Source organism: Barbus barbus, assembly GCF_936440315.1.
Source record: "Barbus barbus genome assembly, chromosome: 33".
In the NCBI taxonomy this organism is placed as follows: Eukaryota; Metazoa; Chordata; class Actinopteri; order Cypriniformes; family Cyprinidae; genus Barbus; species Barbus barbus.
This window is the reverse complement of record NC_136761.1, coordinates 29,239,846-29,267,200: the sequence shown is the minus strand read 5'-3', so window position 1 is coordinate 29,267,200 and position 27,355 is coordinate 29,239,846. Positions and strand designations below refer to the sequence as shown.

The following is a 27,355-nucleotide window of genomic DNA, read 5'->3' as shown; positions in this document are numbered from 1 at the left end:
CACTGTGTGTGTGTCTCATCACTGTGTGTGTGTGTCTCATCTGTGTGTGTGTCTCATCTGTGTGTGTGTCTCATCTGTGTGTGTGTGTCTCATCTGTGTGTGTGTCTCATCACTGTGTGTGTGTGTGTGTGTGTCTCATCTGTGTGTGTGTCTCATCTGTGTGTGTGTCATCTGTGTGTGTGTGTGTGTCATCTGTGTGTGTGTCATCTGTGTGTGTGTGTGTGTGTGTGTGTGTGTGTGTGTGTGTGTTTGTGTGTGTGTGAGTGTGTGTGTGTGTCATCTGTGTGTGTGTGTGTGTGTGTGTGTCATCTGTGTGTGTGTGTGTGTGTGTGTGAGTGTGTGTGTGTGTGTGCATGTGTGTCTCTCTCTCTCTCTCTCTCTCTCTCTGTGTGTGTGTGTGTGTGTGTGTGTGTGTCTCGATTCAATTAAATTCAGCTTTTTTAGCATGACTGTGTAACACAATGTTGCCAAAGCATTAACATATATATAACAATAACAACATGAATAATAATAAATAAATGAAAAGATAAAGTGAGTTTGAAGTTAATGATGTGTAATATCTATCATTGTGAATGGTTAATACATATTTAGCAGCTAGTGCAGCTGTTATCATCTTCTCCAAGTAAGAAGGGCATTTTCTCAGGATCACTAAGTTCAGTAAATGATGGGATCAGGGCTTCAGATCTGGGGAGAAGTGTTTCCCTCACATTCTGATATTTAGGACAAATGAGCAGAAAGTGTTTCTCGTCCTCTATTTGCTGTAGATCAGTGTCTACAGATCCTCTGCTCTCGCTCTGGCCATGTTTGTCTGTGTCTAACTCTCTCTATTTCTAAATCAGGGTTACTTCATCTGTATTTGGAGAGGATTTGTCTTTCTTTAAATGGTTTAATCAATAAATAACAATTTATCACATAAAAGCTGCAGTATTAGCAGTACCACAAACTGTTGAGATGAAGACCAGACTGGAGCTTTCTCTGTAGCGTCGATAGAAAGTGCTTTATGTGTGACATCAGTGTGTTTTCATGTTATAACTCTCTGTGGATCTGCTGCAGATGTTCCTGCAGGTTCTGCGAGTGTTGTTGGGTGACCGAGAGCATGCAGACGTCATCCACGAGCAGCAGCAGCAGGTGAGATCGACACCTGACCGTAACGCTTCGGCTCAGAGTCACTTTACTGAACCAGTGCTCTGTCCTGCAGGAGGCGGAGCTGCTGATGAGGGGTGTGTCTGTGGACGAGGGGGTGGAGCCAGACACAGTCATGTGTTCTATCGAGGAGGTGGAGAAAATGGGCCGGGAGCAGCTGGAGCGCTCGCTGCAGACGGTAACCGTCCAAAACACTGGCTGTGTTCAGCTCACACCGTTCACTATGTAGACTAAAAGAATAGTGCTTGGATTGGGACACACTAGAGCTGAACGATACGGCAAAAAAATGTAATCTTTATTTTTTTTCAGAATGTTTGACCGATTCTCGATTTTTACTATTTTTAACTAGTCAACTTGAACATAACTACAAGATGATTAAAGTAACTTTTTATTAATCTGTTTCTGTGTGATATACTCTACTCACGGTCCTTCAGAGCTTCCTTCACTCTTTTCTCTTTACTGCTAGCATATTGTCAAAGTGTCTAATTCTAACGCTGGGTAATCTTTCCATTCAAAACCGAGATTCCTTGATTTATAAAAAATAATATTGTGGCAAAACATTAAATTCAAATGAATCAATAAAATTGGAAAAATCGCCCAGCCCTAGGACACAGCTGATTTTCTAGAAATATAGACTGTGTTGTCTATGAGCAGCGTGTCTGACTGTGACACTCTCTTTACATACACACACTGTGTGTGTGTGTGAGTGTGTGTCATCTGTGTGTGTGTCATCTGTGTGTGTGTGTGTGTCATCTGTGTGTGAGTGTGTGTCATCTGTGTGTGTGTGTGAGTGTGTGTGTGTGTGTGTGTGTGAGTGTGTGTGTGTGTGTGTGTGTGAGTGTGTGTGTGTGTGTGTCATCTGTGTGTGTGTGTGTGTGTGTGAGTGTGTGTGTGTGTGTCATCTGTGTGTGTGTGTGTGTGTGTGTGTCATCTGTGTGTGTGTGTGTGTGTGTGTGTGTGTGAGTGTGTGTGTGTGTCATCTGTGTGTGTGTGTGTGTGTGTGTGTGTCATCTGTGTGTGTGTGTGTGTGTCATCTGTGTGTGTGTGTGTGTGTGTGTGTGTGAGTGTGTGTGTGTGTCATCTGTGTGTGTGTGTGTGTGTGTGTGAGTGTGTGTGTGTCATCTGTGTGTGTGTGTGTGTGTGTGTGTCATCTGTGTGTGTGTGTGTGTGTGTCATCTGTGTGTGTGTGTGTGTGTGTGTGTGTGTGTGTGAGTGTGTGTGTGTGTGTGTGTGTGTGTGTGTGTGTGAGTGTGTGTGTGTGTGTGTCATCTGTGTGTGTGTGTGTGTGTCATCTGTGTGTGTGTCATCTGTGTGTGTGTGTGTGTGTGTGTGTGTGTGTGTGTGTGTGTGTGTGTGTGTTTGTGTGTGTGTGAGTGTGTGTGTGTGTCATCTGTGTGTGTGTGTGTGTGTCATCTGTGTGTGTGTGTGTGTGTGTGAGTGTGTGTGTGTGTGTGTGTGCATGTGTGTCTCTCTCTCTCTCTCTCTCTCTCTGTGTGTGTGTGTGTGTGTGTGTGTGTGTCTCGATTCAATTAAATTCAGCTTTTTTAGCATGACTGTGTAACACAATGTTGCCAAAGCATTAACATATATATAACAATAACAACATGAATAATAATAAATAAATGAAAAGATAAAGTGAGTTTGAAGTTAATGATGTGTAATATCTATCATTGTGAATGGTTAATACATATTTAGCAGCTAGTGCAGCTGTTATCATCTTCTCCAAGTAAGAAGGGCATTTTCTCAGGATCACTAAGTTCAGTAAATGATGGGATCAGGGCTTCAGATCTGGGGAGAAGTGTTTCCCTCACATTCTGATATTTAGGACAAATGAGCAGAAAGTGTTTCTCGTCCTCTATTTGCTGTAGATCAGTGTCTACAGATCCTCTGCTCTCGCTCTGGCCATGTTTGTCTGTGTCTAACTCTCTCTATTTCTAAATCAGGGTTACTTCATCTGTATTTGGAGAGGATTTGTCTTTCTTTAAATGGTTTAATCAATAAATAACTGGCAAATTTAGTGGTTCTGTTTAGGGTTGAGTAGCATTGGAGTTTATTTTGAAGGTCAAAGTGTATTTTTAGAGATTCATCATGAGTGTCTTTTGGATTTTTGTCAAGTTGTTTAATAATGGTTTTGGGGTTGAAGCTGTATTCAGCGAGGAGCTGGGTTTATGGACTAGCTGAAGAGCGAGTGTGTTTAGAGGATGAGATTCTGCTGAGGTTTCATTGGTGAGGAGGGCTTTATATCAGATTGAATCAGGATCAGATCGATGGAGGTGATGCCAGAACTGAACACATCTCTTCTGGATCTCTATCTTCAGGGGGTATAAGCCTAATTCAGCTCTGCAGGCATCATTGGACGTAGCTCTATGGACCCCTAAAATGGTTTTGATCATTTCTAGTTGTAGTTTTTCTATTGAAGTTTTATCCCAATTTTTAAAATGTATTATTGGTCTCCAAATTGGTCTTCACTCTCGTACAGTAGAATTTGTTTAATGATTGCGTGATATCAGAATCAGAATCAGAATGAGCTTTATTGGTCAGGTTTGTTTACACATACGGGTAATTTGTTGTAGTGACAGAAGCTCCACAGTGCAACAGAAAGACAGGACAGGACAGGACACAGGTAATAAAACAACATAACAAGAAATAGCCAATAACCAGTGTACAAAAATAATAATAATAATAATAATAATAATAAAACTGTGTGTGCGTGTGTCTCATCTGTGTGTGTGTCTCATCTGTGTGTGTGTCTCATCTGTGGTGTCTCATCTGTGTGTGTGTGTGTCATCACTGTGTGTGTGTGTGTGTGTCTCATCACTGTGTGTGTGTGTGTGTGTGTGTGTGTGTCTCATCACTGTGTGTGTCTCATCACTGTGTGTGTGTGTGTGTGTGTGTGTGTCTCATCACTGTGTGTGTGTGTGTGTGTCTCATTACAGTGTGTGTGTCTCATCACTGTGTGTGTGTGTGTCTCATCACTGTGTGTGTGTGTGTCTCATCACTGTGTGTGTGTGTGTGTGTCTCATCACTGTGTATGTGTCTCATCACTGTGTGTGTGTGTGTGTGTGTGTGTGTGTCTCATCACTGTGTGTGTGTGTGTGTGCGCATGTGTCTCATCACTGTGTGTGTGTGTGTGTGCGCATGTGTCTCATCACTGTGTGTGTGTCTCATCTGTGTGTGTGTGTGTCTCATCACTGTGTGTGTGTGTGTGTGTGTGTGTGTGTCTCATCACTGTGTGTGTGTGTGTCTCATCTGTGTGTGTGTGTGTGTGTGTCTCATCTGTGTATCTGTGTGTGTGTGTGTGTGTGTGTGTGTGTCTCATCTGTGGATGAAATGGATGAATCAATAGACCAAAACTATTTCTGGAATCTCTTTAAAGAATGTGAAAGCCCCAAATCAAACACATTACTCCAGAGCGGCACAACCTGAAGATCTTACTTTAACACTCTTTACCAAAAACCTGAACCAGACCTCAACCAGCCCCAAACACAAACAACGAGAAAACTAGAAGATTTACAGAAAACAAGAAAAAATTACCAAACCCATTGGACACGATTATAACATCATCAGAAATAACAGAGCACATTAAAAACCTCAAATTAAAGAAGGCATGTGGACAAGACAACATCAGTAATGAAATGCTCAAACTCAGATAATAAACTCCTGTTACTCGATAAACACTCTAAATACTGTTCAAATATAAAGCAGAAACTCTGAACATGTTGTTGTTATTATTGTTGTTGTTGTCAGAAACACAAACAGCAGCAGATTTGAGCCGCAGACGCAGCCAATCACAGAAGAGAGTCCGCCGAGGAGGCGGGACTTATGAGGTTCCCTGACCAATCAAAATCAAGCCCGAGGCAGTGTCAGTCAGTCAGTCAGAGCTCGAGATGATCTGTGATTTCAGTCCATCATCGCGTGTGGTTTTTATGCTCAGTGAAGTGGATCTGTCGTAATAAAGAGCGTTAAGCGGCGCTAACGCGTGATTTTCTCACCTGTCGCGTCCACCTCCATTCCTCCGCCGTTACTCGCCGCCATTTCGCCTGTCTGACCTCCGCGCATGCGCAGCAGGACCGCCTCTTCTTTGCTGGCAGTTATTGACGTGTTTCAGCGCGTGAGCGCCGCCCAGCGGCTTTAATCCGCATCATAATATATGAAGAGTTCATTTACAGAAACATATCTCCGTTTTTAACAATTCTCAGAAATCATGTTTTTTAATCGTGCATTCAATTAATCTCAATCCAACTGCAGTTGGGTTATTTTGACTAGGTTAAAAAATAACTTTAAAAAACAGCTAACTAACACAAAACAATAAAAACATGACAACATCTTAAAAACATGATTTTTGAACATTTAAAATATGTTATCTGTTTTTGCAAATAAACTCTTCATATATATATAAATCACGAACACTGTCTATTATTTAATCTTCCTGTAAAAAATGAAACAGTATTTTTTCCTCACACTTTGTTAGATTTAAACTTAATATATATAAATAACTTTACATTAATAGTACAATCAGATCATAATATATAATATACATAATCATAATGGTATCTGTGAGGAATTACAGTCAGGATTTAGACCGTATCATAGTACTGAGACTGCTCTCATTAGAGTTACAAACGACCTGCTTCTATCATATCATCTCTTTATTAGTTCATTAGTGGAAGTGCATTAGCATGGTTCAAATCGTACTTATCTGAACGCCATCAGTTCGTAGCAGTGAATGAAGAGGTATCATATCAATCACAAGTGCAGTATGGAGTACCTCAAGGCTCAGTACTAGGGCCGTTACTGTTCACGCTTTACATGTTACCCTTGGGAGATATTATCAGGAGACACGGTGTTAGCTTTCACTATTATGCTGATGATACTCAGCTCTATATTTCTTCACGGCCTGGTGAAACACAACAAATTGAGAAACTAACAGAATGCATAGTCGATATAAAAAACTGGATGACGAGTAACTTCTTATTGCTAAATTCTGAAAAAAAAAAACAGGGGTGTTAATTATCGGACCTAAAAACCCCACATGTAATAACCTAGAACACTATCTAACACTTGACGGCTGCTCTATCGATTCTTCTTCATCAGTTAGGAACCTAGGTGTGCTGTTTGATAGCAATCTTTCATTTGAAAGACATGTTTCTAGCATCTGTTAAACTGCGTTATTCCATCTTAAAAACATATCTAGATTACAACCTATGCTCTCAATGTCAAATGCAGAAACATTAATTCATGCATTCATGACCTCAAGGCTAGATTATTGTAATGCTTTATTGGGTGGTTTCTCTGCACGTTTAATAAACAAACTAGAGATGGTCCAAAATGCAGCAGCTAGAGTTCTTACTAGAACCAGGAAGTATGACCACATTAGCCCGGTTCTGTCAACACTGCACTGGCTCCCTATTAAACATCGTATAGATTTTAAAATCTTGTTAATTACCTATAAAGCCCTGAATGGTTTAGCTCCTCGGCACCTGAGTGAGCTCTTATCACATTATAGTCCTCCACGTCTGCTGCGTTCTCAAAACTCTGGCCATTTGATAATACCTAGAATATCAAAATCCACTGCGGGCGGCAGATCATTTTCCTATTTAGCACCCAAACTTTGGAACAATCTACCTAACACTGTTCAGGAGGCAGACACACTCTGTCAGTTTAAATCTAGATTAAACTCTTTATCCTGGCTTACACATAACACACTAATACACTTCTATAATTCAAATCCGTTAAAGGATTGTTAGGCTGCATTAATCAGATGGTGGATCAGCACCTAGAGATGACCTCTACAGCAGGACACCTAGATGAGCCCCAGAGACAGATCCCCAGTGAAGACCCTGTCTCCAGACGGCCATCAGGACAAGACCACAGGAACCAGATGAGTCCTCTGCACAATCTGACTCTGCTGCAGCATGGATGTAAACTGCTGGTTTAGTCTGGCCAGAGGAGAATGACCCCGTCTAAATACTCTAAAGCTGCTTTGACACAACTTGCATTGTTAAAAGCACTATACAAATAATAGTGACTTGACTAATATGGAGTTACATCTGTGGTAACTTAGAAAGGTTTAAAGAGTTTATTATTCCTACCATAACATTAATAAATAAGCTGCAGTCTCACGGCTATTTCTGTAATATCAACAGCCAGGCGTTTCTGTAAGGAATCACTGCTATGCTGATGACACTCAACTCTACATCTCATTCCATCCTGATGATCCGATGATAGCTGCTCGCATCTCAGCTCGACTAACAGACATTTCTTGCTGGATGAAGGACCATCACCTTCAACTCAACCTTACCAAGACAGAACTGCTTGTGGTTCCATCAAACCCATCGTTTCATCACAATTTCAGCATCCAGTTAGACACATCAACCATCACTCCTTCAAAAACAGCCAGAAACCTTGGAGTTGTGATTGATGATCAGCTGACTTTCTCAGATCACATTACTAGAACTGCCCGGTCCTGTAGATTTGCTTTATTCAACATTAGGAAGATCAGGCCCTTTCTTTCAGAACATGCTTCACAACTCCTTGTTCAAGCTCTTGTTCTGTCCAGGCTGGACTATTGCAATGCTCTCTTGGCAGGTCTTTACAAATAATCAAGAACACGGCAGCAAGATTAATTTTTAATGAGCAAAAAAGAACACACGTCACATCTCTGTTCATCAATTAACACTGGCTACCAATAGCTGCTTGCATAAAATTCAAGGCATTGATGTTCACCTATAAAACCAGCACTGGCTCTGCTCCCCTTTACCTAAATTCATTACTTCAGACTTATGTGCCTCTAGAAGCTTGCGTTCTGCAAGTGAACGTCGTTATTGTTCAGCCCAAAGAGACACAAAATCACTTTCACAGACTTTTACATTAAATGTTCCCTCCTCAATCCCATCAGCTGAGTCCTGAGCTCTTCTAGAACCGGCTAAAAACACATCTCTTCCATCTTTATTTGACCCTCCAACTCTAGCACTCTCTATTCTAATTCTTTTATCTATCTGTCTTCTTATCTAAATAAAAAACCTTGACCCTCTATCAATTGCATATTTATTCTCAAACTGATAGCTTTTCTTGAAAAACTAACACTACCTTTCTTTTTTTCTATTCTATCTACTCGTGTTCTAAGAAACAACCTTGTTACGTGTGCGGTGTTAAGCTACCTGAGACGGTCACTTGCATGTTGTTACTCTTCTGTTGGTTTTGATTGCTTCTATTCTCCTCATTTGTAAGTCCCTTTGGATAAAAGCATCTGCTAAATGACTAAATGTAATATTCATATTTTCAAAAATTAAAACTGCTCAATTACTTAAAAAGCTTTGGACCAGGGATGGAAATTAGCACCCGCCACCAGCCAAATGCGGGTGATTTTGTGTTGTGGCGGGTAAACTCGCTTCACCTACCGGCCACTGTGGCGGGTAAATAAAAATAGCATACTGTTTCACCCGGACGGCGGACACTTTTAGAGGAGGCACCTAATGTTAGAGCCTGCAATATTGCGGTTTCACCAGTGTGGCACTGTAGCACCGTAGCGCAAGACTGTAGTTCAGCCCTCCTGGATGCATTCAAGAGAAGAAGACATACAGCGCTTCAGAGAAAATGCACCTGAACTTGAGCGGCGATTGGATGAACATGTTAATATATAGCGCGCTTTCGTCTCAGTAACTAAATAAACACAATAAAAACTGACAGCAGTGTGAAAACAGCATTTAAAAATGCATCTGATTACAACGATGTGGATGTTTGCATGAGCTCTGCTTTTCAGTAATGTAATGTTACTCCAGTAATGTCCGGACTAAAGCAGCTCTCCAGTGTGGAGCTAGCTAATTATTACATATTTTTATTAGTGGGAAAAAAAAATTGTTTCATTATAGTGACAGTTTGGTTTACAGAGACCAAAGCTTGATCTAGCTAAGGACTGTTTTGATTATTCATAACCCTATAAGGTATTTTAAAATATTATGTTCTGAATAAAATAGTTTATCCAAAGCATCGTATCACTTACCTTTATTATGTTTCTTATCTATATGACTTACAAAAGGAGAAGTTAGGCAGAATGTGTCATTCAGTTTCTTTTTCATGTAGCTAATTAAATGGTGAGAGAGTGTCTCTGTCTGTCATTTCATTTGTGTGCCAAATACATCTATTTGTATAATGAATTGGTGACACTTTACAATAAGGTATCATTTATTAACATTAGTTAATGCATTAATTAACATCAATGAACAATGCATTTATTACATTTAACTATTAATCTTTGTTAATAAAAACTTAAAAAACAGCATTAGTAAATGCTGAAATTAACTTTTAGATTAACAAATGCTGTAGAAGTATTGTTCATTCTTAGTCCATGTTAACTAATGTTAAATGATGAACCTTATTGTAAAGTGTTGCCAATTAATTGTTTAATAATTGTAATTACATAATATACTTTTCTAAAGCTGAAGTGACCTTTATTTTAGAATATGTATAACTTAATATTTGAACTAATCACAAAAGTCTACTGGTCAATCAGTGGAATAATCGATGATTAGTCGATTAATCGTTCTAATAATCGTTAGATTATTTGATTATCAAAATAATCGTTTGTTGCAGCCCTAAGAGAAAACATCTCAGGAGGAGCCAGTGGACAAAGAGGCGAAGGTCAAAAAACGTTTTTTTAAAGAACGATGGAGAAAAGCAGACAATGGGGAGTGCCGTGATTGGTTAGTTTACGAAGAGACAAGTCAATGTTCTGCTCGGTATGTCGTCAACACGCTTCAGAAGATGCCAAAACTAATACCCCAGGTTTCACAGACAAGGCTTAAAACTAATCCCAGACTAAAATCTAAGTCTGAGCTGTTTCAACTGAAATAAACTTGCTCTGACAGATCTTAAAATATATCAGTCCCTTTATTTTGTCTCAAAATGCACAACAGTAATGTTTTTTCTAAGGCATGTTTATAAAAATTGCTTGAATGTCCTAATTGAACTATGGCCTAATCCTGGTTTAGTCTAAGCCCTGTCTGTGAAACCAGGCCATAGTTTCATTGTTGGGACTAAAAACCTAAAACTGGAAGCCATAAAAGACCACGAATCATCCGAGCAGGCGCAAATTGGACTGGGAGTGGGGAGGATGGGTGGAGGAATGTTAGTTTTTTGTTTAATCTGCCCTACTCATTTAATTAAATGTATATCAGTTCATGGTTTGTGTGTGTATAAGAGAGAAAGAGAAAATGTCAGTATTTCATTGAGACTTGAGGTTAAATAAACTGCTTAAGTATTGTAGATCTTGTAGTATTAATTTTCACATGCAGTTACACATTGTCGGTTAAAAACAAGAAAGTGGCTGGTAAAAACATTGAGTGGCTGGTAGATTTTGAAATCCACCAGCCACAGTGGCCGGTGGACAAAAAAGTTAATTTCCATCCCTGCTTTGGACAGCTGATGTTTTCCTTTATTATAAAAATAAAGTACAAAAGTACAGACACAATGATCCATCTTAAACCACAGGTATAAAGATCATCATAAAAGGCTGTAATAAACAGATTTTAATTTACAATCTGTGCAACTGACATCCTGAAACAAGGCACTTATTCTCTTTAATGATTGAGATGTTTTGGGGATTTGCTTCTCTTAATGAAAGTGAATTACGATTAAAGAAAACAAGCAAGTGCATGATCCTCTGGAACAGAAACCTGAGCAGATTCCTTCACTCCTGCTGGTGTGATGTTCAGCAGGTCTTCAGCTGCTTTCTGTGGGAATGAAAGAGACAAGAAATCCAAAGCAAGGCCTTCGGTGACTGACATGCTCTTCACAGACGATCATCGGTTATTCAGATGTGTGTTTCTGACCTGAGAAATCATCCTTGTTCACGCTGCTGAGAGACACTCGAGCTAGAGACGCCAGACGACGCATGAAAGCCTCCTCTTCATCCTGCACACAGTACAGACACGCACACACACGCACACACGCACACACACACACACGCACACGCACAAACACGTACAGACACGCACACACATGCACACACACACACAACACGCGCACACACGCACAAACACACACACATGCACAAACACACACACGCGCACACACGCACAAACAGGCACACACACAACACGCGCACACACACACAGACACACGCACACACACGTACAGACACACACGCACACACTGCAGGATCTGCCTATTGATCTGAATTGTATATCTATGTCACACCCTTGACAGACAGACAGATAGATATATAGACAGACAGATAGATATACAGACAGACAGATATACAGACAGACAGATATATAGACAGACAGATATACAGACAGACAGATATACAGACAGATATACAGACAGACAGATATACAGACAGACAGACAGATATACAGACAGACAGATATATAGACAGACAGACGGGTTTGAGCACATACTCTGATCTGTCTGTAGAGGTTTGTTTGTGCTGGACTGTGATGATCTGTTTTAAACTCCGTCACACACGTCCTCTTCTGTTCAACAACCCTAAACACACAAGTGTCTGCAGTCATTATAATTAATGTTACTCATTTACAGAACTAGTGTGTGTGTGTGTGTGTGTGTGTGTGTGAGGGAGTGTGTGTGTGTGAGGGAGTGTGTGTGTGTGTGTGTGTGTGTGAGGGAGTGTGTGTGTGTGTGTGAGGGAGTGTGTGTGTGTGAGGGAGTGTGTGTGTGTGTGAGGGAGTGTGTGTGTGTGTGTGAGGGAGTGTGTGTGTGTGTGTGTGTGTGTGTGTGTGAGGGAGTGTGTGTGTGTGTGTGTGAGTGAGGGAGTGTGAGGGAGTGTGTGTGTGTGTGAGGGAGTGTGTGTGTGTGTGTGTGTGAGGGAGTGTGTGTGTGAAGGAGTGTGAGAGAGTGTGTGTATGAGGGAGTGTGTGTGTGTGTGTGTGTGAGAAGGAGTGTGAGAGTGTGTGAGTGAGGGAGTGTGTGTGTACCTGTGATGTAATTCAGCAGATGTAGGTTTTCTGGCCCAGTCGGTGAGTTCTTTATGAAGAGCTCTAGTGCAGACGGTTCTCTCTGTCTGTGCGTCTGTATGCTCTAATCTCACAGACACGCACACACACACACACACACACACACACACTGAATGAGTGCTTGCTGAGCTCCCCCTACAGGAGATATCCATTACTGATGGAGTTTGTGTTTTCTATGGTCTCCTTTGACTTTAAACTGAATTATAAAGGCATAAAGTGACTAACAGAACTTTACACCGCGGACTCTCCTGTTTATTACTATAAAGCTGCTTTGAAACAGTACGTGTGTTATATGAAGTGTTACAGAAATGAGCCTGACTCGTACCAGCGGCGCTGCGGTGCGGCGTGAGGCTCGTGCTTCGGATCCGAGACTGATATTCACGGACGAGAGACGACACGGAGTCTCGTGTCACATAGACGCTCTCACACACGCCGTCGATCAGCCGCTCCTGCAGACAGACAATCACACCTGACCAGGATTCTTCATTATTCAGTGTTTGACATTCACTGATCCTCCTGTGATCAGTATCACTACCTTCAGAGCGATGTGATGGTGACAAACACGAGGGTTAAGCAAAGTCCCTTTAAAGCAAGTCAGGTCACTCGGCGGCCATCTTTGAAACGACTCTCAGGCATTCAAGTGCAGCTCCTATCTCTTTGAATGGGGAAACATAAAATTCTCCAAAACTGGTCGCCAAGGTTATGATTAAATTTCATATTTGAAATCACCAATGAAATCTGACAACAACTGTATCATAAATCTTATTTATTTCGCTAAAATCGCGTTTAAAAAAGCTTATTTCTCAGGCTAGACCAGTGGTTCTCAACCGGGGGGTATGAGATGACTTAAGACTATAAGTATATGGATGATATACTTATAGTCTGTGGATGATGCAGTCAACATGGGACTGCACTTCATCCTACAGCATCTGGACAGACCAGGGACTAATGTGAGGATCCTGTTTGTGGACTTCAGCTCTGCTTTTAACACCATCATCACGGAAACCCTTCAGAATAAACTAACCCAGCTCTCCGTCCCCACCTCCGTCTGCCAGTGGATCAACAGCTTCCTTACAGACAGACAGCAGTTAGTAAAGCTTGGCAAATTCACATCCAGCACTCGAACCATCAGCACTGGAGCTCCTCAGGGCTGCGTTCTCTCCCCACTGCTCTTCTCCCTCTACACCAACGACTGCACATCTAAAGACCCCTCTGTCAAGCTCCTGAAGTTTGCAGACGACACCACACTGATCGGCCTCATCCAGGACGGTGACGAGTCTGCTTACAGGGTGGTGATGGCGCAGTGGATAAGACACATGCCTTTGGTGTGAGAGACCCGGGTTCAAATCCACTGTGAGACACCAATGTGTCCCTGAGCAAGACACTTAACCCCTAGTTGCTCCAGAGGCGTGCGACCTCTGACATATATAGCAATTGTAAGTCGCTTTGGATAAAAGCGTCAGCTAAATGAATAAATGTAAATGTAAATGTACAGACAGGAGGTTAAGGAGCTGGCTGTCTGGTGCAGTCTCAACTACCTGGAGCTTAACACGCTCAAAACTGTGGAGATGATCGTGGACTTCAGGAGAAACCCCCCTGCTCTCCCCCCACTCACCATCATGAACAGCACTGTGACTGCAGTGGAGTCATTCAGATTCCTGGGCACCACCATCTCTCAGGACCTGAAGTGGGATATTCACATTGACTCCATTGTCAGGAAGGCCCAGCAGAGGTTGTACTTTCTTCGCCAGCTGAGGAAGTTCAACCTGCCACAGGACTTACTGAAACAGTTCTACTCTGCCATCATTGAATCCATCCTCTGCACTTCAATAACTGTCTGGTTCAGCTCAGCTACCAAATCTGACCTCAGAAGACTACGGAGGGTAGTCCGGACTGCTGAGCGAATCATTGGTACAACCCTCCCCACTCTCCAAGAACTGTACTTATCCAGAGTGAGCAAAAGGGCTGGTAAAATCACTCTTGACCCCTCACATCCAGCACACTCCCTCTTTGAACTGTTACCATCTGGTCGACGCTACAGAGCTCTGAGCACCAGAACGACCAGACACAGGAACAGTTTCTTCCCTCAGGCAATCCATCTCATGAACACTCAACAATAAACGTGGAACACACAACTAATTCATTATCCATTCACCACACTCACTTATTTTATTTTTCTCATTTCTAATTTGCACATACATGACCTGTACATACATAGTCGCCTATATTATATATTGTGTATTTTTAATTTTTTTGCTGCTTTGTACACTGGTTATTGGCTATTTCTTGTTATTTTGTTTTATTACCTGTGTCCTGTCCTGTTACTGTCTTTCTGTTGCACTGTGGAGCTTCTGTCACTACAACAAATTCCTTGTATGTGTAAACATACTTGGCCAATAAAGCTCATTCTGATTCTGATATTTATATTCAATTCACAAATTTTATGATTAATATAAAAAAAGAAATGAAAAATGAAAATGAAAAAATAGCAGCACCCCCTCTCCTGTACGTATTCTGTGTTTCGGAGCAGTTCAAGCCGTTTCTCATCGCGCTGTGTGAAATACAGACTGAACAGCGGCTCAAAACACCCGAGCACTGCATGAGCATATGATACACAAACAGCTCTCGGCTGGATAGAAGAACCCAGTATTGCACTAGCAAGGTTTGGGTGAATGACGATTGAAATCAATCACAGCCATATCACCCTGCAGCCCAAGACCGGTTGCCCACTGAAGCTAAGCAGGGTTGAGCTGGTCAGTACCTGGATGGGAGACCTCCGGTGAAAACTAGGTTGCTGTTGGAAGAGGTGTTAGTGAGGCCAGCAGGGGGTGCTCACCCTGTGGTCTGTGTGAGTCCTAACGCCCCGGTATAGTGACGGGGACACTATACTGCCAAAAAGCACCGTCTTTCAGATGAGACGTTAAACCGAGGTCCTGACTCTCTGTGGCACTTCTCGTAACGAGTAGGGGTGTAACCCCAGTGTCCTGGATAAATTCCCTCCACTGGCCTCTATCATAGCCTCCTGATAATCCCCATACACTTGATTGGCTCTCTCTCTCTCTCCTCTCCACCTGTAGCTGGTGTGTGGTGAGCGCACTGGCACCGTTGTGCTGTGGCTGCCGTCTCATCATCCAAGTGGATGCTGCACACTGGTGGTGGTTGAGGAGAGACCCCCCACATGATTGTAAAGCACTTTGGGTGTACAGCTATACACAATAAAGCGCTATATAAATGCATCATTCATTCGTTCGTCAAGGTAAGGACGATTAATGTTAGTGGCATACAGCAGTGGTGCATTATGCGCGCGTTTATCCGTTATCATTGAAGCACAAACAAACTGTGTATGTGTGCTCTTGGCACATCTAAAACATCGTATTTCTGCTTGAACACAGTTCAGTATATTCACATTGCTGTCAAAATTAATGTACAGCGAGTGTTTTGTAACGGATGCTCGCCAAAGGAGTGTGTTTTGGAGAAGTTTGTGAGGATCAGTGATGTTTATGTAGGCCTATATGAGTATCAGACGCTCCAAAAAGCTTGTTCTGAGGACCTGGCTGCTCACTGATGACATCGAGCCGCCTTCAGATCGCAATAGTAACACTGTTGCAATAGTAGCAAAATGTGAGCGTACGAGTTTCTTGATTTGTGATCCGTAGAATAGGATTTGTGTATCTGCAATGAAGGATTCGAGAAGGTGTAACTGTTGTGTTTGTGGGAGAGAGAAAAAAATCTACAAGTTTGCGACTTTTGTCTGTGGCTTCAAATTTACTGATACACGTGTGGCTATTCTCTACAACTACAAATGCAGCTGTCACGGACGCTCAGTTGTTTTGCACCAAATTTACCTTCATAGTATTAACGTCTGTATAGCTGATGTGCGCGAGCTGATGGGCTAAGCAAAGCACGCTGAGTGGATTGAGCGCGGCGGCGCAGATGCGTGAGCTCTCGAGTGAATATCCCTTTCTCACAGACATCACTGTGGAGAGTTTGTAGTTCGGTCGGATATGTCAAAAACAAGTAAAACAATACACGAGTTACATAACGGGAGGGAGGGAGGGAGAAAGAGCGTGAGCACTTCTGTTGTGTGATCTTTATTGATGTTCGCTCACTTGGCACACGCATCATTTGGCTTAAAACTAAATGATGTCTAATATTAGCTCATGGCTAATAACTTCTCAGACTTTACTCGCCAGTGTGTGAGTTGGAGGCTGAGTATAAGTTTAGCACAGAGATATTTTAACTCTCTGAACACACTGACTGAGCGCTTCAGAGTTTCTCTCTCTGTCAAGCGATCGGTGCTATTCTTCAGTTCATCTGAATGACCTGTATTTGACGTACCGTGAGTCTAGTGTGAAGCGCTACATGTAAACGATATTCTTTGTTGTATTTTCATGTCAAAATAACGGAGTTCCTTTGGATTTTTTCAGGGTTTAAGAACTGCCGGTTTCTCTAGTAGTGGGCGGAACTAATGCGCAAACAGCAATCTCATTGGCTGGTGCTCACCTATTATCGACCCTGTTTTGATTTCAGCTAATCAGTTAGAGTGAACACACACAACCTGATTAATATTTATGAATCCAGCAGCTCGTTAATCCTTAGTGCGTTTTATACTGTTCTTATTAGCAGAATTAGTATTATTATCATCCTATCAGTATTACTAACTACAGATACCACACAGAGAAACATGCAAATATGGTGGAATAGCCCCGCCTTCTCAATAAAAGAGCCAATCGGCAGCCGGTAAAGTCAGCGCATCATGCAGCTGCTGTTAGAAGCTCCGGTTGCTATAGAAACAGTCAGCGTTCTGAGACTGCGCACTGGCTGTTCTAGCCTGAAAAATAAGCCTTTTATAATGATATTTCAGCAAGACAAACAACATTTATGAGACAGCTGTGGTCCGATTTCATTGGTGATTTCAAAAATGAAATTTAATCACAAGATATCAAACAATTTTGGAGAATTTGATGCTTCTCCATTCAAAGAGAGAGGAGCTGCGCTTGCTGAGTGAAGTGACTCATCTTAAAGGGGCTTTGGCTGTACTGACCTTCACCCATCTGTCTCTAGCAGAAGCTCCGCCCATCTGCAGGTGCACCGCGCGGGAGAGGGCGTGGCCAATCAGGAGGTGGGTGTGTCCCTGCAGCACATCAGCAGCGGCTTCCAGCTCTGACAGCTGCTCGTGCAGAAGATTCTGACCAATCACAGCTGCGTCAGGCGAGACCGTTTCCATGGCAACACAGGAGTCCTGGAGACAACAGAGAGTTGAACCTGAGTCTGTGTGTGTGTGCGAGCATGTATGAGTGTATGTGTGTTATCATCTATGTGTGTGTGTGTGTGTGTACCTGTGTATCCGTCTGTACAGTCAGCTGATTCAGCTTCATCTCTCTCACAAATCGCAGGTAAAAACATCGAGCTGCTAAAATTCTCTGAAACTCCAGAATCAAAAGACGCTGCTGCTCTTCAATTAGAGCACAACTGCAGCCAATCAAACCGATCAGTCAATCGATCGACTGATCAAATAACCAATGAATGGCTCAATCGGTCCATTGTTGACTCACCTCATCTGCATATCTGAACACCTGGAAACCGTTTCCGTGATGACCTCAAGCTGCTGCTCTCCAAAGTGATCCAGACACGCGCGAGTCAAAGCCTCGTCCTCCGTCCACACCTGCGGCATCCCATAATGCTCATCAACACATCCCATAATGCTCGTCAACACATCCCATAATGCTCGTCAGGACACTGCATATGACTGCGTCACCTGTCTGCGTTGCTGCAGCTGCTCTCTGAGCGTGCGCAGGTGTGTGTGGGTGTGTCTTTCCTCTCGCTGCATCTGATTGGTCACGGTGAGCTTCATGCTCAGCAGCACTGATTGGCCCTGGCCTGCAGAGGGGGCAGGGCCTGCAGTGACACTGCTCAGGACAAACTCTGAGCACAAATCAGCGATGCGTCTGCTGCACTTACTACACAAGCTCTGTGAGACAAACACACACTGCTGATACACACGTCACATGTGTTACACACACACACACACACACACTACTGATACATACGTCACATGTTACACACACACACACACACACTGACCATCCAGAGTTCACACAGAGCATCAGTGATTCTTGTGTCCTGCTGCAGCTCAAAGTCTCGCCTCTGATGCCAGTGTCTCATCTGCAGCTCCGCAAACACCTGCACAGACAGACAGACAGTGAGACGGACAGACAGTGAGACGGACAGACAGGCAGACGGACAGTGAAATGGACAGACAGACAGACGGACAGTGAAATGGACAGACAGACAGACAGAGAGATGGTCAGACAGACAGACAGACAGTTAGATGGTCAGACAGACAGACGGACAGTGAGACAGTCAGACAGACAGACAGACGGACAGTGAGACAGTCAGACAGGCAGACAGTGAGATTGTCAGACAGACAGTGAGATGGTCAGACAGACAGACAGTGAGATGGTCAGACAGACGGACAGTGAGACGGACAGACAGACAGAGAGATGGTCAGACAGACAGTGAGATGGACAGACAGACAGACGGACAGTGAGATAGTCAGACAGGCAGACAGTGAGATTGTCAGACAGACAGTGAGATGGTCAGACAGGCAGACAGTGAGATTGTCAGACAGACAGTGAGATGGTCAGACAGACAGACAGTGAGATGGTCAGACAGACGGACAGTGAGACGGACAGACAGACAGAGAGATGGTCAGACAGACAGTGAGATGGACAGACAGACAGACGGACAGTGAGATAGTCAGACAGACAGACAGTGAGACAGTCAGACAGACAGAGAGATGGTCAGACAGACAGACAGTGAGATGGTCAGACAGACAGACGGACAGTGAGACAGTCAGACAGACAGACAGTGAGACAGTCAGACAGACAGAGAGATGGTCAGACAGACAGACAGTGAGATGGTCAGACAGACAGACAGTGAGATGGTCAGACAGACGGACAGTGAGACGGACAGACAGTGAGATGGTCAGACAGACAGACAGTGAGATGGTCAGACAGACAGACAGTGAGATGGTCAGACAGACAGACGGACAGTGAGACAGTCAGACAGACAGAGAGATAGTCAGACAGACAGAGAGATGGTCAGACAGACAGACAGTGAGATGGACAGACAGACAGACGGACAGTGAGACAGTCAGACTGACAGACAGTGAGATTGTCAGACAGACAGAGAGATGGTCAGACAGGCAGACAGTGAGATTGTCAGACAGACAGTGAGATGGTCAGACAGACAGACAGTGAGATGGTCAGACAGACAGACAGTGAGATGGTCAGACAGACAGACAGTGAGATGGTCAGACAGACAGACGGACAGTGAGACAGTCAGACAGACAGAGAGATAGTCAGACAGACAGAGAGATGGTCAGACAGACAGACAGTGAGATGGACAGACAGACAGACGGACAGTGAGACAGTCAGACTGACAGACAGTGAGATTGTCAGACAGACAGTGAGATGGTCAGACAGACGGACAGTGAGACGGACAGACAGTGAGATGGTCAGACAGACAGACAGTGAGATGGTCAGACAGACAGACAGTGAGATGGTCAGACAGACAGACGGACAGTGAGACAGTCAGACAGACAGAGAGATAGTCAGACAGACAGAGAGATGGTCAGACAGACAGACAGTGAGATGGACAGACAGACAGACGGACAGTGAGACAGTCAGACTGACAGACAGTGAGATTGTCAGACAGACAGAGAGATGGTCAGACAGGCAGACAGTGAGATTGTCAGACAGACAGAGAGATGGTCAGACAGGCAGACAGTGAGATTGTCAGACAGACAGTGAGATGGTCAGACAGACAGACAGTGAGATGGTCAGACAGACGGACAGTGAGACGGACAGACAGACAGAGAGATGGTCAGACAGACAGTGAGATGGACAGACAGACAGACGGACAGTGAGATAGTCAGACAGACAGACAGTGAGACAGTCAGACAGACAGAGAGATGGTCAGACAGACAGACAGTGAGATGGTCAGACAGACAGACGGACAGTGAGACAGTCAGACAGACAGACAGTGAGACAGTCAGACAGACAGAGAGATGGTCAGACAGACAGACAGTGAGATGGTCAGACAGACAGACAGTGAGATGGTCAGACAGACGGACAGTGAGACGGACAGACAGTGAGATGGTCAGACAGACAGACAGTGAGATGGTCAGACAGACAGACAGTGAGATGGTCAGACAGACAGACGGACAGTGAGACAGTCAGACAGACAGAGAGATAGTCAGACAGACAGAGAGATGGTCAGACAGACAGACAGTGAGATGGACAGACAGACAGACGGACAGTGAGACAGTCAGACTGACAGACAGTGAGACAGTCAGACAGACAGAGAGATGGTCAGACAGACAGACAGTGAGATGGTCAGACAGACAGACGGACAGTGAGACAGTCAGACAGACAGAGAGATAGTCAGACAGACAGAGAGATGGTCAGACAGACAGACAGTGAGACAGTCAGACAGACAGACGGACAGTGAGACAGTCAGACAGACAGACGGACAGTGAGACAGACAGACGGACAGTGAGACAGTCAGACAGACAGACGGACAGTGAGACAGTCAGACTGACAGACAGTGAGACAGTCAGACAGACAGAGAGATGGTCAGACAGACAGACAGTGAGATGGTCAGACAGACAGACGGACAGTGAGACAGTCAGACAGACAGAGAGATAGTCAGACAGACAGAGAGATGGTCAGACAGACAGACAGTGAGACAGTCAGACAGACAGACGGACAGTGAGACAGTCAGACAGACAGACGGACAGTGAGACAGACGGACGGACAGTGAGACAGTCAGACAGACAGACGGACAGTGAGACAGTCAGACAGACGGACAGACAGTGAGACAGTCAGACAGACAGACAGGGTTCCCACTCTTTCATGAACACCAGATTCAAGGACTTTCAAGGACTTTTTAAAGCACCATTTATTTTATATCAAGCACCTGTCAAATTCACACCCAAGCATATGTAGCGTCATTAAAGACCTCTTACAGTTTTTGAATGTGTAGGTTTCATAAATTTATACCATTTTGAGCAGTCGTGTTCAAAGGAATTTAGAATTTCTCAAATATTGATAAAAAGATATATTCTTGCATCAAACTGGCTTTTGCTGTAATTCTTGTAAAATATTTAAATTTTTAAATGAATAAAATGTGGTTAAACGGGGCTTTACGCTTACTTTTCTTTTTAGAAGTACTTGTGGTTTTTAGGAATACTCCTAATTTAAAAACAATTTAGGAGCACAGTCAAAAATTTAGGAGCAAAAGAATAAAAAATTCTGATCAAATACCCATTACGAGATGATATTTGACTTGTTAAAGTGATTTACAGGGAATTTTGTTTTTACCTTTGTATTGGTAAATCATCTTTTGTCAAATTCAAAAAAATTATATTTATAAGCTTTTTTTTATTTCTAATTAAAACAACAACACAAAAACAAGTAAAATAAGAATAAGCTACCAATCAAATTAAATCAGTATTAAAAAAATTATTTGTACTACAGAGGTGGCACAGAAGAACACAAAAGTGGATTGTAGGTGTATTTTCAGACGTTTAATGAGGCTCAGAGGACGCATGAGTGCAATTAAATTCATAACTTCATGTTGAGGTTAATGTATTAAATATAACATTCTGAATAGAAATATTAAATTATTTAAATAACAGAGAGGATACTTTAAAATGAAAGGAAAACTGCCAGTAGGTGGCAGCAAGTCACTCATTTTATCACTGAATCATTCATTCAATTGATTAGTGCGAACGGCTGAATCATTCAGGAACGAAGCAAGTGACTGTCTTTATGAATGGATACTTGAATCCGATTGGTTTAAAATGCCAATTAATTTCTCGTATGCATGGATCTGGCCTGAAGGCTGTGGGTTTGTGGCATTCAGCTTCTGATGTTGTCTTCTTTTCTAAAATCTTTGTGGAAATTGTTTGGTTGTTATTTGTTTATCTATTAATGTTGATTAATATGTTTATTGTTGTTATTTATGTTGTTTTGTTTATTTATTTTTGGGGGTCTGCCGGGGGGTGGGTGTTGGAGTTGTACGGCTGATTTTTGTTTTGTGCTGCTGTTCCACAAAATGAAACTCAGTGGACAGTTGTTAACAAAAAAATGCCAATTCATACAGAAACGAAGCAACACTGTGTTTGAATGGAGATGCGCAGCGGCTCGGCTGTGACTTTGACGAAATAGAGCACAATCAGGCAATGGTGTTCAGACAATGCAAGTCACTTAATACTAACTTGTTGCATTAAATCAATATCACATTTGCAAACTCCCTTAATCATTAAAAGCTGTCACTCTCCATTGTTCATCGCGATCTCACAAAGTTCCATTATAATCAACGCAGCTCTCTACACTGCACAATGAATCTCTTATTTACCCCCTGTACACGGTGTTATAGTGGGAGGATTCTGGCGTTTGAGCAGTGAGTGGATTCTGATTAACATTGTGTTCAAGGAATCAACAGATATATCTGTGATACATTACTCACCGCTGCAAAAACACGTTGTAAGTACGTTAGAAACCTTTGAAGCTCCCCTCAGCGCAAACACAAATATGCTGATCGGGTCAGTCGCACTGGTGCTCCTAAATATTTTTTCATAGTCACACGCAGTAGTTTCAGTCGCAAATGCACTGCTTCTTCATAGGGTTCATGCAGGGCTGCGCAATGCACGCATCAGCTCGATTTTTCTCGCGCTACCCCATCTCCACCCCAATAATTAGCGCTGTTTCCTTTTGTTTTTGACAGCACATATAGGAAAATTTTTGAAATGGCACCATTCTACTAAACAAATTTATTTCAAGCACTTTCAAGGACCTATATTTGTTTTCAAGTACTTTCCAGGCCTTGAATCCATATGGCTGATATTCAGGTACTTTCAAGTACTTTCATGAAGCGTGGGAACCCTGGACAGACGGACAGTGAGACAGTCAGACAGTGAGACGGACAGACAGACAGTGAGACGGACAGACAGTGAGATGGGTCAGACAGACAGTGAGACGGACAGACAGACAGACGGACAGTGAGATGGACAGACAGACAGACAGTGAGATGGACAGACAGACAGACAGTGAGATGGACAGACAGACAGACAGACAGACAGTGAAATGGACAGACAGACAGACAGAGAGATGGTCAGACAGACAGACAAGACGGTCAGACAGACAGACGGACAGTGAGACGGTCAGACAGACAGACGGACAGTGAGACGGTCAGACAGACAGACGGACAGTGAGACAGTCAGACAGACAGACGGATAGTGAGACGGTCAGACAGACAGACGGACAGTGAGATGGTCAGACAGACAGAGAGATGGTCAGACAGACAGAGAGATGGTCAGACAGACAGACAATGAGATGGTCAGACAGACAGACAATGAGATGGTCAGACAGACAGACAGTGAGATGGTCAGACAGACAGACGGACAGTGAGACAGTCAGACATTGAGACGGACAGACAGTGAGATGGTCAGACAGACAGAGAGATGGTCAGACAGACAGACAGTGAGATGGTCAGACAGACAGACGGACAGTGAGACAGTCAGACAGTGAGACGGACAGACAGTGAGACAGTCAGACAGACAGAGAGATGGTCAGACAGACAGAGAGATGGTCAGAAAGTGGGAACCCTGGACAGACGGACAGTGAGACAGTCAGACAGACAGAGGGACAGTGAGATGGTCAGACAGACAGACGGACAGTGAGACAGTCAGACGGACAGTGAGACAGTCAGACAGACAGACGGACAGTGAGACGGTCAGACAGTGAGACGGACAGACAGTGAGACGGACGGACAGACAGACAGTGAGACGGACAGACAGTGAGATGGGTCAGACAGACAGACAGTGAGACGGACAGACAGACAGTGAGATGGACAGACAGACAGACGGACAGTGAGATGGACAGACAGACAGACAGACGGACAGTGAGATGGACAGACAGACAGTGAAATGGACAGACAGACAGACAGAGAGATGGTCAGACAGACAGACAGTTAGACGGTCAGACAGACAGACGGACAGTGAGACAGTCAGACAGACAGACAGACGGACAGTGAGACAGTCAGACAGACAGACGGACAGTGAGACGGTCAGACAGACGGACAGTGAGATGGTCAGACAGACAGAGAGATGGTCAGACAGACAGAGAGATGGTCAGACAGACAGACAGTGAGATGGTCAGACAGACAGACAGTGAGATGGTCAGACAGACAGATGGACAGTGAGACAGTCAGACAGTGAGACGGACAGACAGTGAGATGGTCAGACAGACAGAGAGATGGTCAGACAGACAGACAGTGAGACGGACAGACAGACAGACGGACAGTGAGATGGACAGACAGACAGAGAGATGGTCAGACAGACAGACAGTTAGACGGTCAGACAGACAGACAGACAGACAGTTAGACGGTCAGACAGACAGACGGACAGTGAGACAGTCAGACAGACAGACAGACGGACAGTGAGACAGTCAGACAGACAGACAGACGGACAGTGAGACGGTCAGACAGACAGTGAGACGGTCAGACAGACAGACGGACAGTGAGATGGTCAGACAGACAGAGAGATGGTCAGACAGACAGACAGTGAGATGGTCAGACAGACAGACAGTGAGATGGTCAGACAGACAGACAGACAGACAGACAGTGAGACGGACAGACAGTGAGATGGTCAGACAGACAGAGAGATGGTCAGACAGACAGACAGTGAGATGGTCAGACAGACAGACAGACAGTGAGATGGACAGACAGTGAGATGGTCAGACAGACAGAGAGATGGTCAGACAGACAGACAGTGAGATGGTCAGACAGACAGACAGTAAGATGGTCAGACAGACAGACGGACAGTGAGACAGTCAGACAGTGAGACGGACAAACAGATCTCCAGCAGATGAGTCCAGGCTGTGTCTTACCTTCATCATGAGATGAGCGTCCGTCTGAGAGTCTGACACACGACTCCACTCAGAGCTCTGAGCCTTCATCATCCTCCGCCTCCTCACACAGGCCTTCTGACAGCGATCTAGTGCGAGCTCCTCAGTCTGACGTCTGATCTCTACACACACACAGAGACAGACACACACACAGAGACAGACAGACAGACACACACACACACACACAGAGACAGACAGACAGACAGACAGACACACACACACACACACACACACACACAGAGACAGACAGACATACACACACACATACGCACACGCACACGCACACACACACAGACGCACACGCACGCACACACACACACATGCACACGCACACACACACAGACATACACACACATACGCGCACACACACACACACACACACACACACACACACACACACGCACGCACAGAGACAGACAGATGCACACACGCACACACACACACACGGGTGTAATAAGAGGTTTGGGAGCACAGCAGTGGTATTGGTCAGGAGTCGTTACTAAGGGTGGGAATCTTCAAGCACTTCATGATCCGATTCCAAAACGATTCTTGATCTATATTTTTCCCCAATTAATTCTTCTGCTGTGCAAATACATCTTTACAACTTTACATCTTTAAACAAAAAGCATAGAAACTCCAATTTTGTTTTAGTTGGAATCTCTGTGTCAGTCCTGCCATCTTAACCCTTGTGCATCAATAAAAAAAAGTTACACTTAGATCCATAGAGGACAAAAATGTCCATGTCAAAAAAATGGTCATAAAAATTGGAAGCTTGGGAGCAGAGACTTAAGGTTCCTTTTAAGTCTCATTTTAAAGAAGACCCATGACAGATTATTGTTGAAGTAAAAAAAAGTTTAAGAAGTGAAACCAAAAAAAGTTGTACAGGTTTAAGTTTATGAAAATTATTTATGAACAATATTTTATATTATGAATATTTTATATATGAAACATGTTGAACTCTAAACCTGCTAGAAAATCAAAGCCATAAATCTAAACAAGTTGTGTTCCAAATTTGAGGTTGATATCTCAACAAATTTGATTTCAGTAAAATTTTGTTTGGGCGCAGTACCAGATTTTCCCCATTAGATGCCAGCAAAACTCTGCTGCTGCACACAGTGCTGGGATTTGTGATTTGCAGTAGAGTTCTATTTCTCAAATATTACAAGCACACACAAACAATATTTTTATGACACGCATACAAACCACACTCTGACATCTATACCAACACACCTACACAATTATAGCTGCATTATTTACCCAAGGTGCTCTATAATACGCAGAAGCAGAAAACAGGAATAAAGCAAGTATTTGCTTTATAGACCAAACCTGAAACAACTGGTAAAAAAATAGTAAAACATTAAATCTTGAAATCTTGCCAACAGAATGAAAGCCTATTAACAAAAATTGCATTATTTTACAGTTAAATGGCACTGGAATTAAAAATAGCAGTTTTAATGGGTTTCAATGGGGACATTTTTGTCCTTGGAGTGTTTCACTTTTTTGAACCTAGTGTTAAATAGATTTATTAAAGGAAATGAGGGTGGAATATTAAAATTCCAATAAAAATACACACCTGAGCCTAAATGTATGCAGTTAGCATTAACACAGGCAAAATTATCAAAAAAAATAAATAAATAAAAAAAATAAAACTAAAATGGACAAAAATGCCCATAAGGGTGCACAAGGGTTAAAAGTATGGTGTGAATCTTGGCTTCACGATTCAGTTGCATTACGATTATCATTATAACTCAATATCAAGATGCGTCACAATCTCAGTTTTCAATATTACTGCACATGGCTACATTTTCATATAAATTTTAAATCAAATTTATTTTGTACAACATTTACTTTATTTTTTTAAATTATATAAGCAGGCTACTTTAAAGTAAGTGTTCTTTAAGTATCCAAAAGTTTACAGACAATAGTTATGGGATTCTCTTTTTGAGATCATAGACAGTGGCAGCTTTATCAGGCTGCATTCACACTATATCAGATGTTTTGTCCTGCTCTGAAACATAACTGACTGTGTGTACATCAATTTCGTATAAAAGTATTTGAAAATGCAAGTGCATTTAACCGCAACCGCGATTGAGCTTCAGGACAAACAAACACAAAGCGCACGTGAAAGTCTGTCACTGCGTGAGTTTCGTGCATCTAATAGTACTGCATTCCAAACGGCAGAAATTAAAGCATATCTAAAGAAAACACAGCGAGTGGAAGCACTGTCGAGCAATGTGCATGTGTCTCACAACGCAAATTCTGTGC

The 27,355-nt window shown here is 43.1% G+C and overlaps 1 protein-coding gene across 1 annotated transcript in view; it reads right to left on the bottom strand.

Annotated features, from left to right (window-relative positions):
- Positions 1–7,758: 7,758 nt before the first annotated feature.
- The window catches only part of LOC306853307 (evC complex member EVC-like), a 30,383-nt gene continuing 10,786 nt past the window's right edge, over positions 7,759–27,355 (bottom strand). The window contains exons 10-21 of the mRNA XM_079390625.1: positions 25,073–25,212; positions 18,201–18,299; positions 17,875–18,087; positions 17,672–17,781; positions 17,456–17,588; positions 17,161–17,358; positions 12,442–12,565; positions 12,078–12,180; positions 11,544–11,631; positions 10,974–11,055; positions 10,555–10,874; positions 7,759–8,457 (exon numbers count right to left, since the gene is read on the bottom strand). Coding sequence (XP_079246751.1) covers positions 10,864–10,874; positions 10,974–11,055; positions 11,544–11,631; positions 12,078–12,180; positions 12,442–12,565; positions 17,161–17,358; positions 17,456–17,588; positions 17,672–17,781; positions 17,875–18,087; positions 18,201–18,299; positions 25,073–25,212 — 1,301 coding nt within the window. The 3' untranslated portion in view covers positions 7,759–8,457; positions 10,555–10,863. The remainder of the gene's footprint in view (positions 8,458–10,554; positions 10,875–10,973; positions 11,056–11,543; positions 11,632–12,077; positions 12,181–12,441; positions 12,566–17,160; positions 17,359–17,455; positions 17,589–17,671; positions 17,782–17,874; positions 18,088–18,200; positions 18,300–25,072; positions 25,213–27,355) is intronic.